Source organism: Anas acuta, chromosome 5, assembly GCF_963932015.1.
Source record: "Anas acuta chromosome 5, bAnaAcu1.1, whole genome shotgun sequence".
NCBI lineage: Eukaryota > Metazoa > Chordata > Aves > Anseriformes > Anatidae > Anas > Anas acuta.
In genome coordinates, this window is record NC_088983.1 from 59,364,224 (window position 1) to 59,391,108 (window position 26,885).

Consider the following 26,885-nt stretch of genomic DNA (forward strand, 5'->3'; position numbering starts at 1 on the left):
TGTCCTCTAAACCAGAAACAAATGGAGAACTTATGGCCTATGATTCGTCTTTCTTCCTTCCATGCCTTGCTGTCCATGTTTGGATTCCTATTCTCTGTACCCAAACATATTTATGAGAAAGGATAAGTCATTCACAAGAGAAATCTGATGACAAAAATCATCCCCATTTGTCAGAAACTCCTTCTCTATCAGGCAACTTACAGGTTTCACTAAGAAGGTTTGATGACCTGAGCTTCTTGACACTGCCTCCAAGGAATCATAAGTGAAGCCATTAAGGGTCCATTGTCACAGTTCTCTTTAGGATTACACATCCTCCTGTTTAACAGGATGAGTTACACTCAGCTAAAGACCAGCACAGAACTGCTGACACAGTACTAGGGAGTGATTTATCCTGTAAGCTAATTGCTAGCAATTAGTAATTTCAGAAGAAGGCACTGAAAATAATTTTAATAATATTATTATTATTTTTAAGTTACCAAGTGGAGCACTACAGTTGAGCACAGAATGACTCTGCCATAGTTGACAATTTCTAAATATTCCAATATCTCGGTTGAAACAACAGATGCCTTATAGTTTATTTATTTATTTATTTATTTATTTATTTATTTATTTATTATGATGGAAGAAAGCTAAGTAATTCAACAATGCTATCTTCTCCTAAAATTTTGTGACCAATTCCTGAAAAATAACCTCTCAATCAAAATCTGCCAGACTGACAAATTCCCCAAATTGCCAAAAGATAACTTCTCTTAATTTCTTGGAGTGGCTTATGAAATTCTGTTCCCCCTCAGAGTTGCTTGGTTAGCAGGAAAGAATTCTACAGTATGATTCTATGAATCTTAGATTCTATGAATCTAAGCATCTTAGAGATGCGGAATTAAAATTCTGGAAGTTTTTCTTCTTCACGGTGGGGAAAAATTCTTTCCCCTACAAATGTCTTCCTGTAAAGTTAAGTGCAGATGTTAGCCAAGAGAAATTTCTCCTGGATATACTGACACCGCTTTGTAAGCCTGTAGGACTTAAGAGCATCACCTTCTCCAACAGCACTTAGATCCTCCCACAAAGCAAGTCAGTGGCACAGCGTTGCAGCAGGTCTGCTTCCAAGTACAATCCACCAAGAGACTCTAAAGAGGGTAAGTCATATCAGCTATCCTGATATTGTCACAGCCTTTATCAGCTTTACAAACACCACAAAACACTGATCTTTAGAACGGAAGAGATGACGGTTGACAAAGTTAAGTCAGGGTTAAAAGCTAGTTATTACTGACAAAGGGCCCACATTGTCAGCATTTTCCTTCTTTGACAGCAGCTCTCTTCAATAGCAGCAGAAGGAAAGGACCCATTTCTGCCTGAATGCACATATTTTCTGAAATCCCTTCTGACATACATTTTTCTGCAACAATGACCACAACTCTTTGTCTTGCACAGCTTCCCTGTTAACTCAAAGCTACATACAATGACCTCATAGGCTCTGGGCATCAGTCTGCACAGCAGCTAGCTCAGACATGATTCGTTAGGAGCCCTTTCAAGGTATTTTCACTTGCCTTTCATGTCCTCCACCACCCTTTGTTGGAGAGAGGGAAACTGGAAAGGGGAGATGGGGAAGGGTACATGCACATGTATGTGCAGGATAGAAACTATTACAAACAGCTCCTAAAGACTTATCAACAGATTATTTGATCTTTACACAAATCAAAAGGCATCCCTTGATCCATACTTAAAGAGCACTTAGCTTACATGATCTCTAGTCAAGTAAGGGAGAGCTTAGCAGTAGCACCATGAGATAAGGGAGGCAGTCAAGGTAGAAGAATATCCCTCTTCTGATGGTCATTTCCTCTGTCAAGTTCTACATTCAAAAACTGAAGGACTGTCTATCTAAAAGTGCCTAAAAACAGGATAAGGGCCCCAAATTTGTGTATATACATTTAAAAACACCATCTTTTTCATCCGACTATTTCCTATTAGGCTTTGCTACAGTACTGAGTTTCACAGGAAAATTAGAAGACAAATACTTTCAGTGAATCAGAAAGTTCATTTGAGGTGAAATTCACAAAACAAATATAAGGATTACAAGAACTGACTTTTTCACAACCTGCTGTCCTCAATGGGATGCTTCTTCCACTCATTCTCAGAAAATATTTGTTGGAAGCAATCTGTCATCTTCTTCCCACTAACAAATTTCTCAGTGGGATACATAGGAGAACTCCATTCATACCCCATGTCTCCTACTTTAGACAAGAAACTTCTTGCAAGACAAGAGGTTCTTTCTCATCAGCTGTTTCTGAAACTTTTATTATTATTATTATTATTAGTTATTTATTTGCATTTATTTCCTGGAGAGATTTATTTATTTATTTCAGCAGAGACTGTATCCCAGGCCTCCCTATTCCCAAGGTCTTGCCTCTAGACTCAGTATCTGTTTAACCCTAACAAATGCCAGGTATTCTGAAGTAGAACTCCTGTGTCAGTGTGTGAGCATAAAACCTAGAACATAGTTTTGAATTTACTTTCTTCACTCAAGAATGAAATATTGGGTTACAGGAATTAGGTCTATGAAACTATGGAAAACTTTACTCTGCCCAAGCAATGTTCATTCTGTGAACCTCACTATGGGCATCCTTCTGCAGACCAGAAGGAAAGGCACAGAGATCTGCTGCAACTTGACAACGTTACACACTTCAAAACACAAAACAGAGCAAACACATTCCAACGCCTCACACTAAATCTCATTACTTAAATGCATTTCATCTCCAAGGACTGACTACTAAAAACTGTAACCACATTTTAACTTCACAGCTTTGATGGTCTAGCAACAAATGTAGTGACGTGAATCTTGTATGCAAAGGTTTCAGAATGAGAATTCAGCTTCTGCTTGCAGAAATGTAGATTCCCAAAGGTTTATTTTACCCTTAGCTCCTGTTATGGTTAGGAAATAAATTGTTATTATTGCTTCACATTGTCTCTCTTTCCTTGGAACAGGATAACGTCGATCTTGGTGACCTGATGTTTTCACTCTGCTACCTTCCAACAGCTGGTAGACTAACTATTACAATAATAAAGGCAAGAAATTTAAAGGCAATGGATATCACAGGAGCATCAGGTAGGAATGTATTTAATGGTCAAGGTGGATTTCTGTCCCCTATTCCTGCTAAGTCACAAAACTCCAGCACCGTCAATTTTTATTTTTTTTTTAAAGAGAGGTTCTTACACTGCAAGCTCTTGAGTCACTTGAGTACAGAAGTTTCTGAGAAGTAAACAATATATTTTAGCTCATTCTGTTTTAACCAACAGTTTAAAATATTCTGCTCTCAAAAAGAGATCAACATTATTATTTCTAAAGCCACTATGATTCAAAACAGGATTAGCTGGCCAAACTATGTTCCTAACATTGGGAACTGTGTTGTACAGAAGACTATTTGTTACGACACAGAGACAGACTGACCCTTGACAGTCTCCAAGAGCCACTGAGCCAATTCTGCTGCTCTTGACATATGGACAAAACAGTGATCATCACAGCCTTTTATCAACAACAGCTGCAAAATTTGCTAATGAAAACAAGGAACTAATTCAGATAAGAGTTCATAGACTTATTTGCCATGCTAGCAGTTGCAGGGCTTTCAGATAGGAGCTACAAGGAAATAGGTTGTTGGGTTTTTTTTGTTTGTTTTGTTTTGTTTTTGTTTTAACTGCATTCAGGAATTCCCAAATAATTATAATTCTCTGGAGAAACATAATCCACTAAGTTTTACACTTTGAATTATATTAAACCATACATCAGTAAATCCTACTGTGTACAATACTATCATCTTCTGTCTGTCCTACAAATCTGCAGAAGTAATAATTATGCTGTTATAAGTACACTGTTACATAGGCTGTTGTATAAAAGAGTCTTGTGTAATATAGTTCAGCAGATATTTTAATACCCCTTTAGAGGTCAGTACACAAAAAAAAGAACTTCTTGAACCTGAATTGTTCATTATAGGCATTCAACAATATAAAGCTTTCCAATGTCCATTACCTCCCAGTCATTCCATGGTAATAAAGAAGCTCAAATTCCAGTCAGGTACAGGTAACTAATTCTGCAAGCAGGTATGGGCAAAGAGACTGCTCCCTTTACTTTCCATTTATGTTTACTTCAATACAACAAAAGAAACCAACATTATTCTTGTGATTCACACAGATCCCTACGTGAAGGTTTCTTTAATGTGTGAAGGAAGGCGACTAAAGAAAAGAAAAACTTCCACCAAGAGGAATACCCTTAATCCCGTTTACAATGAAGCCATAGTCTTTGACGTCCCTCCAGAAAACATTGACCAAATTAACTTGTCGATAGCTGTTATGGATTATGACCGGTGAGATACCTGTACCTGTAAAATAACATTATCTATTGGCTCAAAACCTCTCATTGTAGATCTGCATCCAGAAACAAAGTCATTATTTTTCTCCCAATATATGAGAAATTAAATAATTTGTCATATTGAGTTTGGTAGAAGACTAAAATATATCATATTGTCAGGCAGAATTTCCTTTATCAATTTTAAAATACAGATTTCTATCCGTAACCAACATAACTAAGCTGCACATGCTTAGCAGAACTGAAATAACTGAACATACAATCAGACAGTCCACACACCAATTTTCCATTTGTGAACAATTACACTAACTCCTTAGACACACACCCCCATTTCTAAAATTATGGCTTAGTTTTGTATTTGCAACTAATTACAGAGCACAATCAAAGAATTTTGTACACTTCTTATACAAAAATGAAATAAATGCATACAGATGCACAGTTCATGCTACAATGGGGAAGGCATTAAATTATTTTGATTGCAAAGAGCCAACCCATGTATTTTATAGTTCATTATATTTTGGGGCTGGAATTAATTCTAAAAACCCATTATTAATGTCTCTAATGAAATATGGAAATGATATGATTCTAAAGGTAAAATTTTAAGAAAAACATATTATGGAACATTTTCACAGTGTAGGTCACAATGAGGTCATTGGAGTATGCCAAGTAGGCAATGATGCAGAAAGTCTAGGTCGTGACCACTGGAATGAAATGCTCTCATACCCACGGAAACCCATCGCTCACTGGCATCCTCTCGCAGAGGTAAGACTTATTTCTTGCTTCTCCATTACTATAATGTTAAATTCTTCCATAAGGCATCAGAAGTTGGATAAAATTTTACAAACAAAACTAAAATCCACATGTATACTCTTAAATCCTAGAAAAGGGTTTAGAAACACCAATATTAGTAACAAAGTCTGCTCCTTTAATTACTTTCCACTCCTGTGAAATTGAATGTCTAATATATACATGAATACCACAAACATTATACACTAGATAAAGGGTTCCATTTTGGTTTTGTTGGTGGTGGTGGTTTTTGTTGTTGTTTTGGTTTGGTTTTATTCATTTGTTTTACTTAGGATCTTGGGTAACTTTCACTGATAATTGATACAAAGAAACCTACTGTTTTTCTATATAAAAATCTAATCTGACTTCTTCTCTTGTAAGACTATATCACCTATGCCACTAGAAAATCTCAAGGGATGTCTAACTGCCCTGAAAAAAATATGTTTAAGTGTCTCTCAAGATCTGAGACGTTAATAAGAAGCCACACAATCAGAAAAACTTTTAAGGTTCCTATTTTTTTGTTTTGTTTTGTTTTGTTTTGTTTTTTGTCTTTAGGGCCCTATTCAGCAGAAATGTTATGCAGGTCTTCTGCGCTTGGATGACTGCCGAAGAGGCTTCCTCACCCTTTTAACCTATTCAGCAGAAATTTGGCATTCCTGTTGAACTCTTTCTTAGCCATATCCTCAGGGGCTATTCCACAGAGTCCAGTGGGGTAAAGATGTCCTTTTAATCCCTCTGTCTAATCCTCTCCCCTCCCAATACAGGGAATGCTAATCCTGATTCATGAGACACAAAAATTCAATGATCTGACTAAATTGCTTCTTAAGTGTTCCCATGGTTTATTTTTAATAATAAGTTTTATTTGTTCATAATATAATAATTAATTTAATACTTTTTAATTTTACAACCCTGTGTGGTTGAAAATAATGGTCAGGCAACAGGAAGATGTAACAAAATGGCAAAAATACTACAGCGTTACCAGGTCTCCATAAGCAGTTACTGGTGCCTGAGGACCACAGCAGTGCACTTGCAGCAGGGCGACCTTTGAATGTCCACAAGCTCTGTTGCAGCAGGAATGCACTATGCCTTTTCAGAGCAAGGGTGGTGCCAACAGACAAGTCTGTTGTAGAGGATTATCAAGCAAAGTGGGGAAGTTCTGCCCTTATTTCTATGCCCAAAATGAGAAGTTACCTACTGGCTGAAATGCCACACTAGAAATGCCCACCTGGGCATATGAGAGTTGGATTTAGAAAACACATCACTGAGCTCTCAACTCTAGCCAAACAGTGATAGGGACTGCTTGAGAGAGCATGCGAGAAATATTGCAACAATTACTGTCTCTTAGAGCAGGAGAAGTGTCTCTTAGCAGCAGTTGGCTACTTCCTTATATCCAACCTGTCTTCCCTCTTCAATAAATTTTATTGCAGCCAGAGCCCACAATTAGGTTTTGACAGCTCTTCCCTTTTCACAGGCATCCTGTTCTTTTCATACATGCCTGGCTAACTTCTCTAGATTTCATTACTGTGGATTGATTTTCATGTCACTAAGCTAAACAGAGACACTTTTTTTTCCTTCCCAGGAATCAAGTGGGGGAGGGTGTCCAGCGCATCCCGGCTGTGCAGAGAAATATATACACAGCATATCATTTTGGTTCCTGAATCAGGATTAGACTCAGCGAGAGCTTCTGGAACCTCTGTGGCCACAGCCATAGGACCCTGAAAATTTGCTGAATAGGACCCTCAGTCTTCTACTGTGTGAAGAGCTATTGGTTTCAAGTAGTGCAATGTTATCCACTTGTAGCATTAGATCTCCAGCCAACACTATTGCTACTGATAGATTATTTGTATGGTCATAAGCATTACCCAAATTCTATCATAAGTTCTGTTCATTAGAATAACCCAGATTTTACAGGTAACATGATAACAATGAAAAGCGATAGATACTGGACTGGAACCAGCAACAGAAGTGGTTCTTGTATTAAAAAAAAAAAAAAAAAAAAAAAGTGCTGTAGTATAAATTGTAAATTGATAGCTTTGGAAGTCTTTTTTTTCTTTTTTCTTTTTTCTTTTTTTTTTTCTTTTTTTTTTTTTCCCCCCAGAACAATTGTTATCAGACATTTATTTTCTGATGAAAGGTTGTATCCCCACTGTCAGTTGGTGCCTCCTTTCACCTTACATGAAAATAAGGTTATTAGAGTCCTTTGCAGAAATCCTTCAAATCTAAAAACTTGAAATAAGTTCATGCCATACTATTAAGAACACTCCTGGAAAACTCAACAATTCTTCAAAGCCTGCCCAAGGAACATTTCAGATTGGTAACTGGGCATGTCCAGAAGAACAAAGAAATACAGCTATAAAATAGCCCTAGCAAAACCATTTCACTACACTATCAACTGAAGCCTTACGTCACCAGACCAGTGATATAAATACAATGCTTATAACTGTTCATGCATGATCCTCACTTCAGGCAAAATTCTGCACTTTCTGCTCAGGCACATCTCCCAGGAGCCAATGTGAGGAGATACGCATGAGCAAAGAGGAGGACCTTTTCCTTTGGAGTGGTGTTCTTTGATTTCCTGGGCAACTCATTATACATGCATCCCTACCTGGGATGCAAAGCAGGCAGCTGCATGCTTTCCCACTGCAGTTTTTGTTACCAGGGCAATGTAAAGAACAATAGCTTCTGTAAAAAGGAAAACACTGATGCAGCTAGCTCGTTTTGTCTTCATGTAACAGGGTAAAAGCCTTTCTAAGATTTGTCTCTAGTGACTGAAAAGGGCATAAAAAGAAAAGTAATATCATTATAATGGCTAATATTTTAGATTTTATTACCATACTCAGTTCATTAATGCTCAAGGGGCTGGCATCAGGAGAATGATTTTGAAAACAGTTCTATTACAAAGAAGATATCTCTATGTTCAGGAAGCAATTCAAGTGGAATCCAGCACACCTCAAAGGCTTAGAGATGAGGGAAAAAATATATTTTGTTTAAAATCCTCCTAACTCTTGTTCTCTGACTCATGATTTACAAACTGTTACCCAGGCTATGGCATTACTGTGTTCTTTATAAAAATACCAGCCTCTTCATAGAAGTGCAGAAGTGGAGCAGTAGTTGTTTTCTACACCTGGATGCTTTACTCTTCACTTTTATACTCCAGTTAATTGATGCTATTCCCTAGAACTCAAACATTCCCAGGGTATCGTTCTTGTGGGCTGGTACTAAAATGTGAAGACAGCAGCAGTGTGCAATAATGCAACAGTGCATTGAAGTAACAGAGTGTTTACTGCTAGAAAGCCAGCTGGAAACCAAGAGATAATTGTGATCCCAATACTGTTCACACACGCTTTTCTGAACTATGATTCCAAAAGGTGAATTAGTAGAAGGGCTCAAACAAATAATTCCAAACCTCCAACCCTCATTTGTTTTCTTATTTTCCATGAATGAATAATTATGCTGTATCACAAGTACAGTAAGAGTAAAATAGAAATAAATCCCTTAGAAATACATCTCAGCAAGATTTTAATCCCTCTTCACTCATTAAAAAATGTGCAATTAAATTGTTAATTTTAGTTTTCCATAACAAGCCACAATTTCAGGTATTATTAAAAAATAGAACAAAAAAAGTCAGTGAGAAAACCTTCCAAGATACTGACACTGAGGCGGATTATAATGGGGAGTTGTGTGAAATTCCCCTGCTAAAATACTCACAAGCACAATCCTTCTGCTGTTGAGTGCTGAAATTTCTTTATTTTCATGGAATTCACAAGAAATTCATCAAAAGCATCACTGTTCTTTTGCCTCATTTTCCCCTGTAAATAACCCTGGCAGTGCACCAACATGCATACATCGCAACCTGTGGCAGGGAGTGGCAGAACAGAAAGCAAGTATGGTAGGAAAAAAAAAAAGAAAAAAAAAAAAGGAAGACTGCTCATTTGGTCTGAAGTGAGACAACAGACCAGAATAAAAAGGAAGGTTACTTTAGTCCACCCATCTCGGTTTGAGGGCATAGTTGGGATGTTTTTTTGTTTTTTAAATATCAACCATTATGAATGGTTATATCAACACTGAGCACCTGAAGTCAGAAGTACAAAAGATATATTTAGAGTTTTATAATTTGGCAATGTTAGAGCACTGAGGGGGCCTATTTGCCATTAAAAATAAAAAATAAAATTTAAATTTTAAAAAATGCTACAAACTCTCTTTATTCTCTTCTAGCTTAAAAGCAACAAACGATAAAGGGAAAGGGAGAAAGAGGACTGGAAATTCAATTGAAGAGTCTGTTTGACCCAGTTAGAAATCTACTAAATTAAATTACACTTAATGCATTTTGAGTTCATTTGAACAGAAAGAAGAAAAAAACATACTAGGTAACTCAGCCTGAATTGTCATCAATAAAATGTTTTCTTCCCTTTAGAACAGTGCGTTGTCAATTACATCTCAGTGTCAAGCAAGAAAACAATGGCTTTCTTATCTAAAAGGGAAAAAAGCATGTAGAGAAAGCAATCTACAACTTTGTAGAATTTAATAGAAACCCTCTGTGCTGGGGAAAATCGGAGCAGGACAGACTCCGTAACAACCTCACTTTGATTCTTGCTGTATTTACTGCAAGGCCTTGCTTACAACCAATATTCTGTTTGGAAGTGACAGCTTTATGATACATGAACCAAGCTGTGCAAGGTGTGAGGGCACTGCACATTCAGGGCTGAGCTGCATTTAGAGTTAGTATCTGACACAGTGGGTTGGGCAAGGAACTACAGCTGGGAAAACTCCAGGGTCCTGCGGTTCTCTGAAAAGACTTCCACCTCCTTGAAGGCCCGAAAAATGCACTGATCCAGAGGGCAGAGACAGACGCTATTCAGGAAAGGTATCATCAGGACAAACTCAACTGCTGACTGAACACTGCACACATGGCACAGAAGGGAAGATGACGTGAGAACTTGTAAGCATCTGGGTTGTTTGATTATTTTGTGTGGGTTTTTTAGTTTGTCCTTCCTTTTCTCAGATGTAGACACTGTAAAACTGAAATGTTTTACGTCGTTGCATGCTGGCCAAATGTCATTTTTAATACCCCTTGCAAAGATGCACAAAGAGAGCTGTGTTGTTTTGGTATACTTTCATTTTCAATAACACACGAACATCGTGCTATTCTTTATTATTTCTTGTTCAGTAAATAGTCCTGGTATCTCTATGTTTCATGTCTAATTTTGGAGAGTAGAGCCATACCTGTATCAAGGCTCTCTCAACTAGGTGGGCATTTTGTTTCAGTAGAAATAATGCATGATTCCTTTCACAGTGATGGTTTGAGGGAAAAGAACAATCTTAATTTTATAATATGTATTACAATCTTCTAAACACGAGTAAAAATGTACTGTGATTTATTTATATAAATCTAGTCGGAACAAGTAATTTTGATCTTAATAAAAACTCTGTAAGAAATTGTGCAATTGTAATTTACTACTATTTTGTATTTAATAAATTAATGTTTAATTCACTATTCAGAAACACACAGCAAACACTTCGGAAGTGTTTTAACTCAACTTTTTTTCCCAAGTCATTTTGTTTCCGTAAGTAAATGAGACCAGAAGTACAAAGCTGTTAACACAATAGTTATTTTACAGCACTCAAACAAGATTTGGAGTTTTAAATATGGAACCCTCCTCCTGTTTAGTCCCATGGACACAATCATCATTGGAGAAACATTTTTAGAGATATCAAATATGATTTTTATATTTAATATCAAAAAAGACAAAATCAAGAAGCTACAGAAGTACTTCTACCAATTTATAGTGTGGTAAATTAGCAAAATTAGTATTTAACACGGCAGGTTATCAAAGTTAGCATTTCTCCTGTCAATACCTGACATGTAGCTTAGGGAAATCCCCAGGCAACCACTGGCAGAGCCCAGAAAGAAAGGGAAAAGAGAGCACAGCTATACCTGTGGTATGACCATACAACTGCACCTAAAAAGGCTATATTATTGTTTTATTTCATGCCAACCGGAACTTCATATCCATCAGCAAGACTTCTACATGTGCATGTCATCTACTTCAGTGTGAGTTTCTCTATTTCTTTAGGGATAAGATTGGTCTCTCATTTGGAACATCTAGCCTACTTGCATGTACTGCATTAATATGGGGTCACTGACATAAACTGTGGCCACAAAATTTCATGCAACTGGAATCTAATTCAGCTCAGTTCTCTTCTTGGGACTATTTGTCAACACAGACGGATGACAAAGACATGCAAAGAGTCCTGTAGTTTGGAAGTTACTATTACCCTTACAAGGGGCAGCACCTGCAGGCCCTCGGTAGCCTCTTGTTCTTCTGCATTCCATACAGGCGCATGTGCAGGAAATCAGTGCTCCAGAGAGCTGGCTTGGTAAGATCACGGGAGAGATGGAAAATTGACTAAGGACACATGTATAGAAATTTTTGTCCCTGGCAATGACTGGAATATTTACCGCCCGCAACATAAGCCACCACAAACTAGACTAGAGCAGAGGAGGTTTATGAACTTCAAAAGTGTTTTTAATGTCTTTCAAAAATACTGTTTTGGATGTTTCTATTCCTTTGTTGAAAAGCCATTATGAACCTCTTCCTCTGTCGAAACTGATCCACACAGCTCTTTTCAATAAACCTTTCCAAAGCCATCCTTTAGGCCTTTATACACAGACTACAGACCTGAAACAAAACTCCAGTAGGGCTGAGACAGCTGCTTTTGTGGACTAAACAATTAATGAACTAAAAGTGCCAAGAAAAAGGTTGATAACCCCCACTTAAAAAGCCTGATCTATAGCAAATAAGACATCCTGCAACATTAAACCTGCAAAAGGCAAGTGATCCTGCACAGTTAATATCCAGTGAGGTGAACATTAAGAAAGAGACCATGTTAATAACAAGCAGTACTGGCTCTACGACTGACTACGGCTCTAGGAGGGGCAAGGCCTAGCAGAACTTGCAGCAAATTGGAAATAGAGCCTGAAGGGACAGACAGGAGTGACAGTGCAAGACAATGTCCTGAATAGCCTCGGACACAGGCCATTACAGTAAGAAACCAATAGCTCAGAAAGCAGCAGAGACGCAGAATAGGGAATGACAAAATTAGCAAAAACGTTGAGACTCCAGAAGCAGCTTTTTTCCAGGACAGGAAATCACATAGCATTTCATACAACAAACTAATTCCAGTCACATCTGACAGTAATGTGACTTAAATTTGTCAAGGTTGGTCCTAACAGCATTTTCTAATATAAGCAACACATTATTTTTTTTATTATTGAGACTTGTATAAATTACAAACAAAATTTTAAAAAGCCACACTTTGCCTTGAAACAGAAATCTGTAGATTGGTCAGGGTTGAATCCTACCCTTGCATGACTTGTACAAATAGGAAGATCCAACACCCAGAGCTGAAAGTTGAAATTGTCCCTTAGTAGCAACAAAACCAAAGTCTATTTGAAGTAACAGTTTTTATCACCCTGCTCAATATTCTGATATTGCCTTTTAAACAGCATCAAATCATTTGCTGGCTATAGTTAGGCATTTCTAATTTCCTAGTTAATTAACCACACGCTTCAGTCTGGTGTACCGTACCATCCAAAAGGTCATGGCCTTAAACCACTTCACTTGCAAATAACAATCTGTGAATTTATGTTCCAATAAAACAATCTGTGAACGTTCCATAACATAAGGCAGGCCTGAACAGTCTGCTCCAAAGAGCCTAACACAAAACAGCTTTGTTATTAAAGAATCATTTAGAAGTTTAAGAAACGTCGATAAGCTGGCTAGTGTTAGATCTTTACCCAAAGGAAAAAACGTTAACAGAAATATCTTTGTGGAGGAAACTAATCTCAACAACAAAATTGTATTCAGATCCTACCTAAAGTTTTATAATTTTCAGTTTAGCAGAGAGAATTCTGGTTTTAGAATTTAACTCTAACCACATAACTGATATCTTGGTTAATGACCAAAAAAAAAAGTTTAACATCTTAAAAAAAATCTAGTCCTTAATTCATCTAAGTACTCAAAAAACGCAATATGATTTTTTAAAATATCAACTAAAATTGCAACAGTTTTGAACCATTTGGATACCTTTCAACTTTAGGAAAAAAGAATCCACTACAGAAAAGTCAACAAATAAATTATGAGATTATTCATCAAATTTTAGTAATTTAGCTTAAATAAGCAATTCCAATCTCACCCATCAGTTCATACGTCTTATGTTTCACAACATAAATGTTTTAGGAAGAGAGCATTAAGTATTCCAAAAAGTCTTTGCCAAGCATGACCCACTATCTTCCATTACCCATGAGGAATCTCACCCACCTTCTAACTTACTCAGCCCATGCAACATCATACATAACTGCAAAGTTCAAACACCCTTCAAAAGATATGCTGCTTCATTTTGGATTTTATTACTAAAATCGTGCAAATAAATAAATCTTGTAAATTAGTGGAAAAGGAATTGGGGACCTACAGGCACTGCCAACACCTGTAAGTCTTATAGCTGCACCTATTAGAACAGTAGGCATATTTTTAGTCAATAATAAAAATACATTTAGGCTATCATAAATGGCAGAAGATTCCCTAAACCTTTTTTTTTTTTTTTTTTTTTTTTTTTTTTCCCCTCACACAATAGCAAACATCTTAGAGCTGGTTATTTCCTCAAAACAGAGTTCCAAACAATGCCAGATGCTAAGCTAAAAGTTTAGTATCCTCTGTCTAAGGAAAGCATGCTTGACACAGGCAGCATACAATGTGTGGATGAATCCTGAAATCTGCAACATAAACAACTGAACATTGTGTAGGAGCCCTTTGGGCAGAAAGCACCCAAGCTCCTGCCTTCAGCCAGGAAACCCTCGTTTCTCTTTGAAGAATGCCCAGCCTGATATATCATATTCCTCCTGCTGCCTCATCAAACGAGGCAGCAGTCTAACAGACAACTTTTATTATGCTGTATTCCTGAGAATCCTGTCTGCTTTGAACACAGCAGGAGAGTGGGGAGCAGGGGTTAAATATGATTCTTTCTTATTCCTAAGCTGCATTATGTGTCTTATCCAGATGCTCCTAAGATACTACTATAGGAATGGCATTTAAAGTATGCTAGCAAGCCTCAGTTTGTATGAAGAAGGAATTCACCCTGACCCTTCCAGGTCCCCAAATACCAATACACAGTGATTTTTATGCAACACAGTCTGCAAATGAAACCTGAACTTTTTGAACCCAGAGGTTCAACACAATGCTTAAAAAATAATACCAAGTAAATGCAGCCATGACAGTGAACCCAGACAAAGTTTATTTCAGTAACATATATTACTCTTACAGTAATACATGTATCTGTGTATGATGCCACATTACCCCAAGTGACTTTCATTCATCTCTCCGGTTTAAGTGCTCTAACGCTGTTTTCCTGTTTGTTTTCAGCTCCAAAATAAGCAGCATGGGTGTGCTTCAGACTGTGCCTAAAATAGCAGCTGGTTTGTAATTACTGCCTGAGATCTAAATTACAAAAACCTGTCACTCCATGAAAAGATCTAATTATGGAAAGGATTTTGTGTGCATAGTTTGTCTGCATACTCAAACATCAATTAAGTCATTACCATCTAATCCTGCTCATAAATGGAATTTCACAGATTCCTGAATTCCTAAATCTACAAAAATTTGTTTTCAAGTAAAAAATTACCACAATTATTGACTGAATTAAGATAAGCATACTTCTCCCCTGAGGAGATCAGGGCTGCAAACAAAGCCTTTCATCTCTTTTCTCAACGAAAGGATATATAGAATTGCCAAGTTGCTAATTGAGGGTTGAAACCAAGTATTGTTTATTCCCTGCAGGTAGGTGGGATAAAGCCAAATCCAACTCAAGCCTATATGCAATGCTGAGTTTTGCAGGCTATCACACAAACCCCAGCTACGTCTACCATTGCAACTTCAGTCTGGCAGCATAGCTTTCATTCTCCAGAATTTTGCCTATACTTCATCCTTTCTACCTTCACTGTTGCTATTTTTTTTTTCCCCAGCAATAGCCACACACAGCTAATGGTCATAAAGCTTTTGAGCCCAATTTTCTTTTTGACATGCCTACCAAGGGAATAGGACAATAGCACGGTAGCAGAAATATGAGACTAAATTATCTTTGCGCTGTCCACAGCTGTGTGACAGACAAACTCAAAGGGTTGGTGTATATTTGAAGAACCTCAACAATATGCTTGGTCTCTTCTTGATCTCCCTCCACCTACTGACGCAATTGCTATGCCAAATGTGATGTCTCAAAAATAGCATAATGCTGGGAATGCTCTGCAGGGAGTCAGTGAGGAACTTTGTGTTCCCTTTTGGGAACTAGCGGAAAGAACTACCAGACTAGAGGCACTCTCAGTGCCTTAAAGTTGCTAGGAAAGCTGTGACTTTTTTTTTTTTCCTCCATTTTCTCCCCTCTTATGATGTAAGGTCTTAAATACAGATACTCTCTGACGCAGTTCCTATCCTGCAACATAAAGAATTATTCATCCCTTTACTGATGGCCAAAGAAAGGTAACTAGAAAAGGAAACGTTATCTGATTTCCCTTAATGTTATTCTACTGACCCCAACTGTGCTTCAATTAGATTTTGGAAAGCACTCTGTCAAAAAAATGTCAACTATGTTTACATTTTACTAATCAACTTAGCCAATATGGGATTCTGTAAATGACATCTCAAAAGAGCAGTTTACTAATGCTTGCTGTGTATATAACCTGGCCCATGCAAGGTAGCACCGCCAATTTCACTTAGAACTGTATCCTTGTTTAGCAAGAGAACAAAAAGCTTCAGGATTATTTCAAACTTCATGTGATCATTATTACTATTCAGTGCTTAAGTTCTGGTAATTCTAAGAGGTCCACCAGGCTAGGTGTGAGAGAAAATGACACATTTCGAGGTGCTAGATGAAGAATCAGTGCACCAAACATCTGGATAGATCTGGAAAGTGAGTAAGGTTTAGAATGGACATGTAGGAAGAGACACTGGCTACTTACACACACATGAGGAAAGGACTCAGACTATAATTCTGTAAATATTATGGTATTGCTGAGAGCCACCTAATTCTGTGTCAGTTTTTAGGGGACAGGAATTTGTGCATATCATCCTGCGTCATCAATGTCCAATACTCATGAACCACAGAACCAAGATGCAGTCATTTTAATTTGAGTCACTCTGAAATACTTCCCCAAAAGCCAGTAAATTGTCCTCATCTATTTTTCTTCTCCAAAATAACATTGCTTTATTCATCATTTTACAAATTATTTCCTCCTTCCTCTTCCTCCTTGTAACTCTTTTGGTTACATGTACTTAGGTTTTCCTTGGGTTTGTGTGTTTTCCACTAGAAGAGTATTTCTCATACAAAGACATGAAATTAAAATTTTTTCCCATTGATCATATTTTCTCTAGCAAATTACATTTCAGAGGGTCAGTCATCTTTTTTATTACCCTCTCAACCAGAAGCGATGTTGACCTTATTTCTGCTTACTATTTAAGAAAAGGTCCCCCATCCATTTGTATGGCTCACTCATACAAATGTGAATAATCATACAAATATATGTGAATGTGTTTGAAGGTCTAAGGCTTAAACATAACCTTTGGAGAAAAAAAAAAAAAATAGATGTAAGCCTATAAGTTTAATAAGTTTTATAAGTTTAGCTCATGACCTGAGCCTATCTATAAAAGTTCTTCAGTATTTGTACTGAGGCCAGACCCAGTGTTGCCACTCTTCTTTAAGCTCCTTGACACCCACAGCTTCAACTGGAATCTAACTAGATGGTTTCACTTCTGTTAGGACGAAGTGGCAGCAATGGAACAAGAACACAGACTTCCATTCCTTCATTTACAGTGTTGGTTTCCTCAAGTCTTAATCATCAAACCATGCCTCGATTTCTCTCTCTATAAGCCAAGTATAAATATTTTCATGTGTGCAATATATCAGGATGTGTAGATGGCAAATACAACATTTGACAATTATGAAGAGTGATGTAGTGAAGGATCATTTTTAATGTTTTCATGAAAATAGCCTCTTTGGAGCAATAAATTAGGATGATGCCTACTACACAAGGGGACACTAACTGGAAATGAGTCAAAGTAGCACTGCATAAAGTAGATTGTGTACTAATGGTAGATTGCAGCTAGCTACAGCCAGATGCTATGAAGAAAATGTGAACTTCTGACATGAATCAACGGCCATATTCTTCTTTTATTTAGAGAAGATAATAGGCAAATAGTAAATGTGCGTAGAGTGGTTTCAAAATCTTCCAGCACTACCTCCTCTGGAAAATACAAAAGCACTAACAGAAATGGTAATAGACTATAATATGGAAACATGTTTGTGAAGTGTGTGGTGATACCCTCCATTCTTCTAGTATTTTCAGGAAAGAAAAGGAGTGAAACAGAGCAGGTGAATAAATAAAGGAGAAAAAAAAAAAAAGAGCAGGGACGGTTCCGTATATTAAGTGGAAGAGTCAACTCCATCTCCTGGTCCATGATCTGCAAGACTATGTCTGTATTTTGTTCACTGTCCTTTTCGTATAAAATGTAGGTCCACTTCAGCCACTAATTCTCCTCATATAATTGTGGCAAGCAACTTAGAACCTTACTATTTGTAAGAACCTTACTATTTGATCTGGTGCTTTTGCAAACCTCACGTGAATACCTAATAGAGCAAAAATATTCTGAAGTGCAGCTTTGGATTTAGGCACCTGAATTCCTCTTCATGCCTTTAAATCCATTCTGATACCACTGGTGACACAAAACTTTACGATTTTATCACTAGCGTTACATGTTCAACATTTCTGCTTAAAATGGTAGGTAGAACCAAGACAATGAAGGAGTATCACCTTTCACTTAGTTCCTGAGGAAATCTTTAAAGAACTTTGTTCAGAAATCAGTGAGTACATTTACTCATCCATATTTGCTACTTCTGTACATACTTAAGGTGAGGATCACATGAAAATCATTTATCCTTGATTTCTGAGTTTGCGACTGTCTCATGAACTTTGGCTTTTCTGTTTGTATAACTTTGTCTCCAGTGGGTACAGGGCTCCCACAGTGCTTTCAGGCTGTGCTGGAACCTTATTGCAGGCACAACAAACAGATTTCTCTGTAGCTTCATAGTCCTTTGAAGAGGCAGAATTAAAGCTCTTCTTTCTTACTAAGTTTTTGGACACATGGCCATCTGCTGAGAAACTGAAAATCCACAAAATACTACTGACTCCATGTAGTTTCTAAAGGAAGACTTCCATTATCTTTTCTGGAATAAGCCTAGTCTAGACTAACATATCTGTGTTTCAAACAACTGTTGATGTTTCCTAATTGCGGTGAACAGTCCCCATTAGACATTTGCATTGTTTCAGAACACTGAGCTTGAATGATACAGTCCCTCATTTCACATATAACCTAACAGATTGGAGGCATTAGTACAGTCCCTCAGCAACCCATTTTAATGAGTTAGACAAGTTTTAGTGCACTTTTCATGCAAATGATGACTGCATGTTGCTTCCCTCATAATAAATAAATAAATAATGTATTATATAGGCTCCAAGTTCTTGAAGGAATAATCTGTTGTACCTTTATTTAATTTAAGCAAAAACATCTACCTGGTCTACTCTTGCACTCACTAATACTATTGGGAATATTTCCACTGACTACAGTGAGGAAAAAACACCTAGTTTGCTATTTTATAAACTGAAGCAAATATTAATTCATCGAGTTTCTTCACATGGTACTGATCTATGCATTTATTTTATAAATACAAGGACTTAAAGGGCAGACAGAGCTAGGAAATTTATGAGAAACACTGCTTCTTTTTGGTCAGTATTTAAAAAAATCATTGTGTAAGGATATTATTTGGCATTATTAACTTCTCAGCATACAAATTTAGGGAAAGAGGTAAATATAATTTGCAGAAAGAGCTATTTAGAAGTCCCTTTTCAACACAAGAATGAAGACACTTGAGGTTACTTGGCATTTTTGAAAATCTTGTCCCAACTAAGTGCAACAAAACCAGGAGCTAATTCTAAACACCTCCTGCTGTTGAAGATATTTCAAATAAATACTATTTATTTATAATAATTGCAAAATATTTCCCAGTTATTCTAGTGATGAGCAAGAAAATCTAAATGTTGATCTTCTGCAACACATGTCATAATAAATACAGCCCCAGCTTTAAACCAAAAGGCTTTGCTGTGAACAGATGTTATTTTGTTCTAATGTGCTTTCTCCTCATATCAAATTCAGAATAGTCTTCCCACTTACGTTTCCACATTACTGGTAGTCTTTTTAACTTTGAACAATATAACCAAAGTAATAATCAATGTTCTGCTGAAAATTCAGGAATTCAACAGATAACCTTAAACCACATAACTCAGACACCTGTCCACAATTGTATTTGAAGAAAGCAAGTATCATGCAAAACATGCAGGTGACTCTTCATCACCTGAAATATTTTTATTTCAAATAATGTATCAGAAAGCAAAGCAGCAAGAGATAGAAAAAAAAAAAAAAGAAAAGACAACAGTAAGAGATGAAGTGGAGAATATGATGGGGAAAAAAAAAAAAGACAGAACTAGAATTAAGGCAACGATGTAGAAAAAAATCCTGACAACTTTAATGGGTTGTCAAGGAAGAACTCTAAATGTTCCAAACCAAACCAAACAAAAAGCAGAGTTGTATAAATACATAAAAATGAAACCGGAACAGAGCATCTCATCTGTTATTTCAGGATATCATACTAAAACTACTCTTCTTAATAAATCTATAAATGGCGTTTAATGAAATGTGGCTTTATTTTATCATATATCCAGCCTGTCTTGTCTCTAAAGATGAGTCTGCATCAAAATCTCTCCAGTCTATTTCTCTTCTTAGCTTACGTGATCTCTGATGTTAAAACACCACAATAATGCTGATCTTAATCATATTTCTTAGATACAATCTTGTTGATTAATTATTAACTGCACAATATACAGTAAATGAACATCTTTGTTAGAGTACAAGCATGTGTGGATTCTTCCCATGCAGGTGAGCAGGATGAAAGCTTTCCTAATGTTATCTTTTGTAGTCACTCCACAGTAACAATGAAGAACATTACAAAAAAACATTACAGAAGTGAAAGAAGTACAAATCGTGACACTGCTGTACTTTTTAAACCCTGACTTACATCAGAATGATGTTGTGCTATCAAAGGAAGCTGGGCTTGACTGGGTCTTCAAATACTTCATTACATCTTCAGGCATATCAGAAGGAATATACATATTTCTTTACTTGAGAGAAGAATGCTTATTTCTCCAATAATCAAATCTGCTTTTACATACCGCTGTGGTAAGGAACCACAAACTGCAGGGAGACTTAAATTAGCAGAAGATGTTTGTAACTAATGAAGAAACAATACAGATTTTATTCTATTACATTTCTAGAGAAATTTAGTCTTAGAAGAGAAGATCACATAAGGTCTAAATGGGACTGTATATACACCAAGTGCCTGATGCCATGCTTAAAATGTTTTGTTATTACTCCATATCTATGCATATTTGTACTCACACACACACACAGCACCATACTCAGTATTGGGGAAAAAATACTTTTAACCAGCTCTTTTTCCACAGCAATTTTCACCCATGATGAGTGCTAAAAATACAGCCATAAAAAGCAATCTGTTTCTGTGAGTTCTGTGTATTCTTCCCTCCTCCTTCCTTCCCCCACACCCCCCAGAATATATTTTTTTTTTTGGTTAATTAATGCCTTTTTATGGAAAAAGGATTTGTTTTCTTATGAGTTAATCTATTCCAAGTGATCCTTACCTTATCTTCGGTTCCAATTCCCATATTATGTTGCATTTCTGCACCAGTGAATAGTATGGGATAGCAGTAATAAAACTGCATGTCAAGCAGGGCCTCCATTTCCAAGCCAGCATCCAGTTGTTACTACTATATAGCTACATTTCTTTCCTAAACTTCCTCATATATTTAAGATAAACATGTCTCTTTATTTTTAGGATTATTTGTCAATTAATTGCAATCAAACAAACCATCTCAGCATTTTAGCACATGGAAAAAAGGAATGGAAAATTAAAAAAAAAAAAAAAAAAGAAAGTGTGCACCTTTATTTTCCACTTTCTGCATTTTCTGTTTTCATCTTTCACAATCCTTCCACCATTACAGCCTCAAAGTTTAACGTTGTACTGATAAATGGGGTCAATAAAACAAAAATGCTGCACGAGATCTACTATTTTGATGTTTGTTAGCAAAAATTTCTGATTTTTGTTGCTATTTAACTTCTGAAAATAAATAAAACACTAACCCATAATGATATTACTGACACCACATTTTTGCATTCTTCTTTAAGCTGACTTGGAGATGTAACAAGTAAAGGTTACCCTGGGCTATAGGCAAGTCAGACAAAGACCTCCAGACCTTGATTATTAACAAATGAGTGCTAATTAACTGTTTGTTTTCTATTCTACACATTTTTGCTTATAAAAAGTGAGCTTATACTCTTATATAGAATCATTTTGATTTCTTCAGTATCTCTAACCTCAGTCCCATTATTTTATACCTAGATTATTTGTCAATAAACACTGCACTTTATGCCCTCCATATTTATGTTTTACTTGGGAATTAAACCCTTTATTTGAAGCATCATACTTGATACAAGCATTCCTTAAGAAAGATTTTCACTGACTATTCAACTTCTATTCATTTCAAATCAAGCCTAGAGGGCTCAACACAATGTAAGTGCCATGCTTAAAATGCTTAGTAAAGTCAGCATTTGTGTTTCTGAGAATTGACTTTGGCCAAATGAGTTAAATTTGTAAGGATAGGACAAAATTGTAAGGATAGGATTATGCCTTCTTGAATGTTTTTCATCTTCATTTCTGTTTTATTCACTTTCATTTTTTTACTTTTCTTTTGGAAATATCCTGTATAATTAGCAGACAAAACTAATATGTGTACAGCTGTAGAATCCATTAGGGTCACTAGAAGTATCTAAAATTAATGCTACTATTAATTCTGAAGGCAGATTCTCTTTTGTTATCTTTTCCCACAGGAACACTGAGGATGCATCAGAAATCAGCCAAGTTTTTTCTATCAGGATTTCTGTTGCAGCCATGAGCCTTTAGGAGGTGTATAGATAGTGCTCTTATTTCTATAGTGACTCCTCTGACACACTGCATGCAATTTCCACATGCTCTTTGGGCTTCTTCAGGAGGCCCAAACACTCTTAAAGCAGATTGTGGTGATTTTTAGTTTTTGTTTGTTCATTTGTTTTTTTAAACAAACAAACAAAAAAAATGAAACCCTGACTCCAAATGCTCTTGATCTCAAGGAAGACTTCAGAGCTGGAGATGTGAAATATAAATATAAGAAGTGTCTTCTGTAAGAAATAAGGCATGTGAACGTGTCAAGATTAAAAAGATCAGAGAGTTTCAAAGAAGCGGGAACTGTTTACTTTATATTTGTTTTATTCCTAGATTGTTAGAGCTCATCTCGGATGGTGTTACAAGTATCAAGTAAATACAAGGCCATCACTACTAGATTTTAGAAAAAGCAATGCCTTTCATGAATAGTATGCTTGGTCATGCTTATTACTGCTATTTTAAAAACAAATTAAAAAAATATTTTAATTAACATTTTTTAAGCCAATGTTTTTCTCTTCCGCCAACATTTTAACAACTATTTTGTGTTCAGTTTCAGGGAAACGTACATATTTATAATTGCACCATATGTACAAATATAGTATGCTCGTTGTTTACCTGCTTTAATGGATGTATTGAAATCAGCTGGCACCCAGGCATATGCAGCGCAAGTCTAGCTTTGTTTTCCACTATACTTCTCTAGAGTTAGCACAGGAGACTGAAATTTTTTAGTAATACAAGCTCAAAGATAGAACAGTAGTTTGTTATTATCTAGCTGCTACTGACAACTGAATTATTACTATTGCAGTTGGGGGAAGGGTGTTTATATGTTTTCTAGTTAAAAAGTTACAAATTTTTTATAGATGTGATCATTACTGGATGATTACTCTAGACCAGTAGTTTATACTCTAAACTGCTTGGGAACTCTTACTTCTGAATTAGATATCTGAATTGTATTATTTTCGATCAAGGTAACACAGCAGTTTCGCTGTTCCCTGATTTATTAAAGATTAATCCAAAAAATAGGAAGCATTATTCATGATATTCTTCACTGATGCATCTAAGAACTACCACATACATTAGTAGCAGGATTTGTCACCACCATGCTGGTCTCATTTCTCAGGGAGAGTGTGAGGAATGCAGGATGAAGCCTTAAGAGGACAGGCTTTAATTCAGTAAAGCATTTAATTGCTTCTATTTACACCTGTCATTAAGTACAGTTTTACTCGCACAAACTATAAATTGAAGTCTTTGAAGAAAAACTCTCAATAAATACTAAAGCAAGAGTTTTAAAATTCAAAACTAGTGTCTCTGAAAACAAAAAGTACTTCATTGAAATATACCATAAAAGTAACAGAAAGGGGGAGGAAGTACATCTCAAAGAGACCTCTTGTGCAGCCTTCTTTCTACATCCCTGACAGATGGTTGTCTACAACCACTCACATGTCTCACCAACATCACCACCCCAAACACGTTATAGGATTGACTCCTACTATGAGCTCCAGAACCATCACAAGGCCAGTAGTAGTTATCCAGTTATTCCTCTCCCTTTAGAAGACTGCACACAGCCACATAACCCTTCCCAACCACATGAAGCTCACATGATATGAACTATTTTGGCACAAATTTTACCGTGAGTTAACAGTACTGGTACGAACTGACCAGAAGTTCTCCAAGCAGACATTTGCCAAAAGTAAAGAAATACAAGTAAACAGCCCTAGCAAAAATCTGATGATAAAATTAAGCAGGAAGCCCGAGCTGCTGCATAACTCTCTAGAATGACTACCACTACAAAAGCTGTGCAGGTGACTGAAACATCCACAAGAGCCTTGGTATCATCAGCATGAAAACTAGTGGAAAAGAACTGATAAAAGCTAAAGTATTTCTAGAAAGAAAGTTGGTTAGTATTCACAACAGAGTGAAAAGTTTGAGGTTATAATGCATCTAATTCCAAAAGATAGTGCAGTGTTTTGAAAAGAAAACACAAAAACAACAGATCATTAATACCACCTACAGATGGAGGAACCGAGTTACAGAGGTGAGATGAGTTGTATCTGCAGTCATTTAGCAAGTCAGTCTGGAAGAAATATGTAATCTAGGTGTTCATTTCCTAAACATCCAAGAGAGTTTTTTAAGTTCCTATTTGTTCATTCAATAACTTGGGTTCCCTTTTCAATATCAAGGATATAGTCCTAATTCTGTGCCAGTTTCTAGTCAATGAAATATCCAAGTGCCAATGGTACAGTAAGGACTGTAAAACACCTTTAGTTTTAGTATTGCTGTCAATCACTATCACAACTGAGAAACCTCTGTTAAATTACATGAAATTGCACACAGATGAAGGGCATTTAGAATGTGTTTTTTTTTTCTTTTGTTTGTTTGTTTTTTCCACCACAACGACTTACATTAAACAACATTTTCCTTCATATCAAATACATTTATTTCATGGTGCAAAAATAAAATGTAATGATCAATCAATCATAAAAAATCTAGTTAAGATCAGAAATCACAACCGTGATACTTGCACTGTAATGGAAACAGCACAAAAGGAAAAGCTACAGTTAAACTTGACCAGTATTAGGTTTTCACTATACCCAAAAATAAAAGTATGAAGCATAAACAGTTGTGTTGTGGTATTTTTAATACAAAAGTAAAGAACAGTTGTCATGGAGACATGAGGTGCTTTGGGACTTGAGCAAACAATTAGCTTATAGGATGGCTTTCAAACACTTCAATTTGAGCCTTTTGGAGCAATGCAGTGATCTGCTGAAATAATTATTTTTGCTCTCTATTTTTTCCATGTAGTCCCTTTTACTGTGTGTTCAAAAGTAATGAATGTTTTTTCATTCTGATATTTTAAATTGAATTTACAGAAGAGAAATCTTCGGCTTTGTTTTTTGTTTTTGTTTTTTAAACACTGGATTAGAAAAATACAGCTAGTTAGCACAAATCTCTTTTCTTCTTCAAACCTTTCTTATTTTGCAACTGTGCAAATTGATTTTCTTTTATGTAGACTGCTTCTAGCAAAAAAAAAAAAAAAAAGCATTTGTAGATGCAGATATTACCTGAAAAATTGCTGCTTACTAATTTTTAGTAATCACAACCCTTGCTCAAAAGAATGCTACATAGGGCAACAAAAAACACGATACCTGTTGTAAGTGTCTGTAAATTCCATGTGCTAAACAGTATTCCTTGGAAGTGTTTGCAACTTCCACATTTATAGAACTAAGTAACTTTGTTTTTTGCTTTTGTTTTGTAAAATAATGATTTCTTAAATGATCTCAAGATTGCAACCTCAATGATCCTGTAATTCTAACACATGCACTGTAAACTAGATTTCTTGCACCATGCCATCTGGACCCAAATTCAGTAAGTACACTAGCACATACATATAAAAGGAGGTAAATAGCAGAAAGCAAGTTTAAAACAGAACTCACTGACAAGCCACATTGAGATAGTAACACTGAAAGCTAGGAATATGCTTTCCTCAGATTTTCTGAGGCTTATAAGTCTTCCTGTGAGCACATTTACTCAGCTCGTAACATTTTGTACAACTTTTGACATTCAAATGTAATATTTAAGTTTTGATTATCTACTAGAGTAAGAAAAAAAAAAATTAATACTGACTTCAAGGTGTTTAACACAAATTTATGAAAGCCACAAAATATAAAGCATTGTCTTCGACAGTCATTTGAGTTCCATTCCTCATAACATTTCTTTATACAAACAAATATACTTGGTTAGATTTCTTTTGCCCCTATGTAATAACAGCATGTATAGAGTAGCATATGATATTCTTTCCAAAGTTCTATAAAGTGTAAAATTATTTTAGAATGTATTCCTACCTTTTTTCCACTTTCACACACAGAGGAGACAATTAGGTAATTTAGACAGCGGCCTGAAAAAAAAAATAATAACTTTAAAACCCTGATTAATTAAATTGTCTGTTAAAAAAAAAAAAAGTGAAAGTTAAGTGCAAGTGTCACATATAACTGATAAAGTATTAACAGGCATAGTATTAACAGGTATTGTGAAAGCAACATTAAACTCAACTTAAAGATGGGATATATTAACAAAAGTCAAACCAGACAAGTATAAACAGCAGTGGTGTTTCTGGGTTGAAAGACCAATGAACTTAAGCATAGAATCATAGACAGGTTTTGATTGGAAGGGACCTTACAGGCCATCGAGTTCCAATCCCCTGCCATGGGCAGGGACACCTCCCATCAGGCCAGGTTCCCCAGGCCCTCATCCATCCTGGCCTTGACCACCTCCATGGCTGGGGCACCCACAGCTTCTCTGGGCAACCTGTTCCAGTGCCTCAGCACACTATAAGTAAAGAATTTCCTCCTATCATCTAATCTAAATCTCCCCTCTTTTAGTTTAAAACCATTCCCCCTTGTCCTATCACTTGTCTGTATAAAAAGCTAAATAAAAACATCATACGATGGGTGAGCAATTGGCTAACGGGCAGGGCCCAAAGGGTTATGGTAAATGGGGCTGCGTCAGGCTGGCGGGCGGTCACCAGTGGGGTCCCTCAAGGCTCCATTTTAGGGCCGGTACTTTTCAATATTTTTATAAACGATCTGGATGTAGG

At 36.4% G+C, this 26,885-nt stretch overlaps 1 protein-coding gene and 1 long non-coding RNA gene across 7 annotated transcripts in view; one reads left to right on the forward strand and one right to left on the reverse strand.

The window, feature by feature from the left end:
• SYT9 (synaptotagmin 9) overlaps positions 1-10,579 on the forward strand; it is a 66,217-nt gene extending 55,638 nt beyond the window's left edge. The window contains exons 4-8 of one of the 4 annotated variants that reach the window (XM_068685132.1): positions 2,980-3,100; positions 4,181-4,352; positions 4,987-5,116; positions 5,696-5,852; positions 6,720-10,579. In XM_068685132.1, the coding sequence (XP_068541233.1) occupies positions 2,980-3,100; positions 4,181-4,352; positions 4,987-5,116; positions 5,696-5,803 (531 nt within the window). In that variant the 3' untranslated portion in view covers positions 5,804-5,852; positions 6,720-10,579. Of the gene's footprint in view, positions 1-2,979; positions 3,101-4,180; positions 4,353-4,986; positions 5,117-5,695; positions 5,853-6,719 lie in introns of those variants that run through there. The other 3 variants (XM_068685133.1, XM_068685134.1, XM_068685135.1) reach the window with 3 other exon arrangements.
• LOC137857922 (uncharacterized) overlaps positions 1-26,885 on the reverse strand; it is a 236,476-nt gene that overhangs the window by 152,103 nt on the left and 57,488 nt on the right. For all 3 annotated transcript variants that reach the window (XR_011097381.1, XR_011097380.1, XR_011097379.1), the window contains exon 3: positions 26,134-26,186. This is a non-coding gene — a long non-coding RNA (uncharacterized lncRNA). The remainder of the gene's footprint in view (positions 1-26,133; positions 26,187-26,885) is intronic.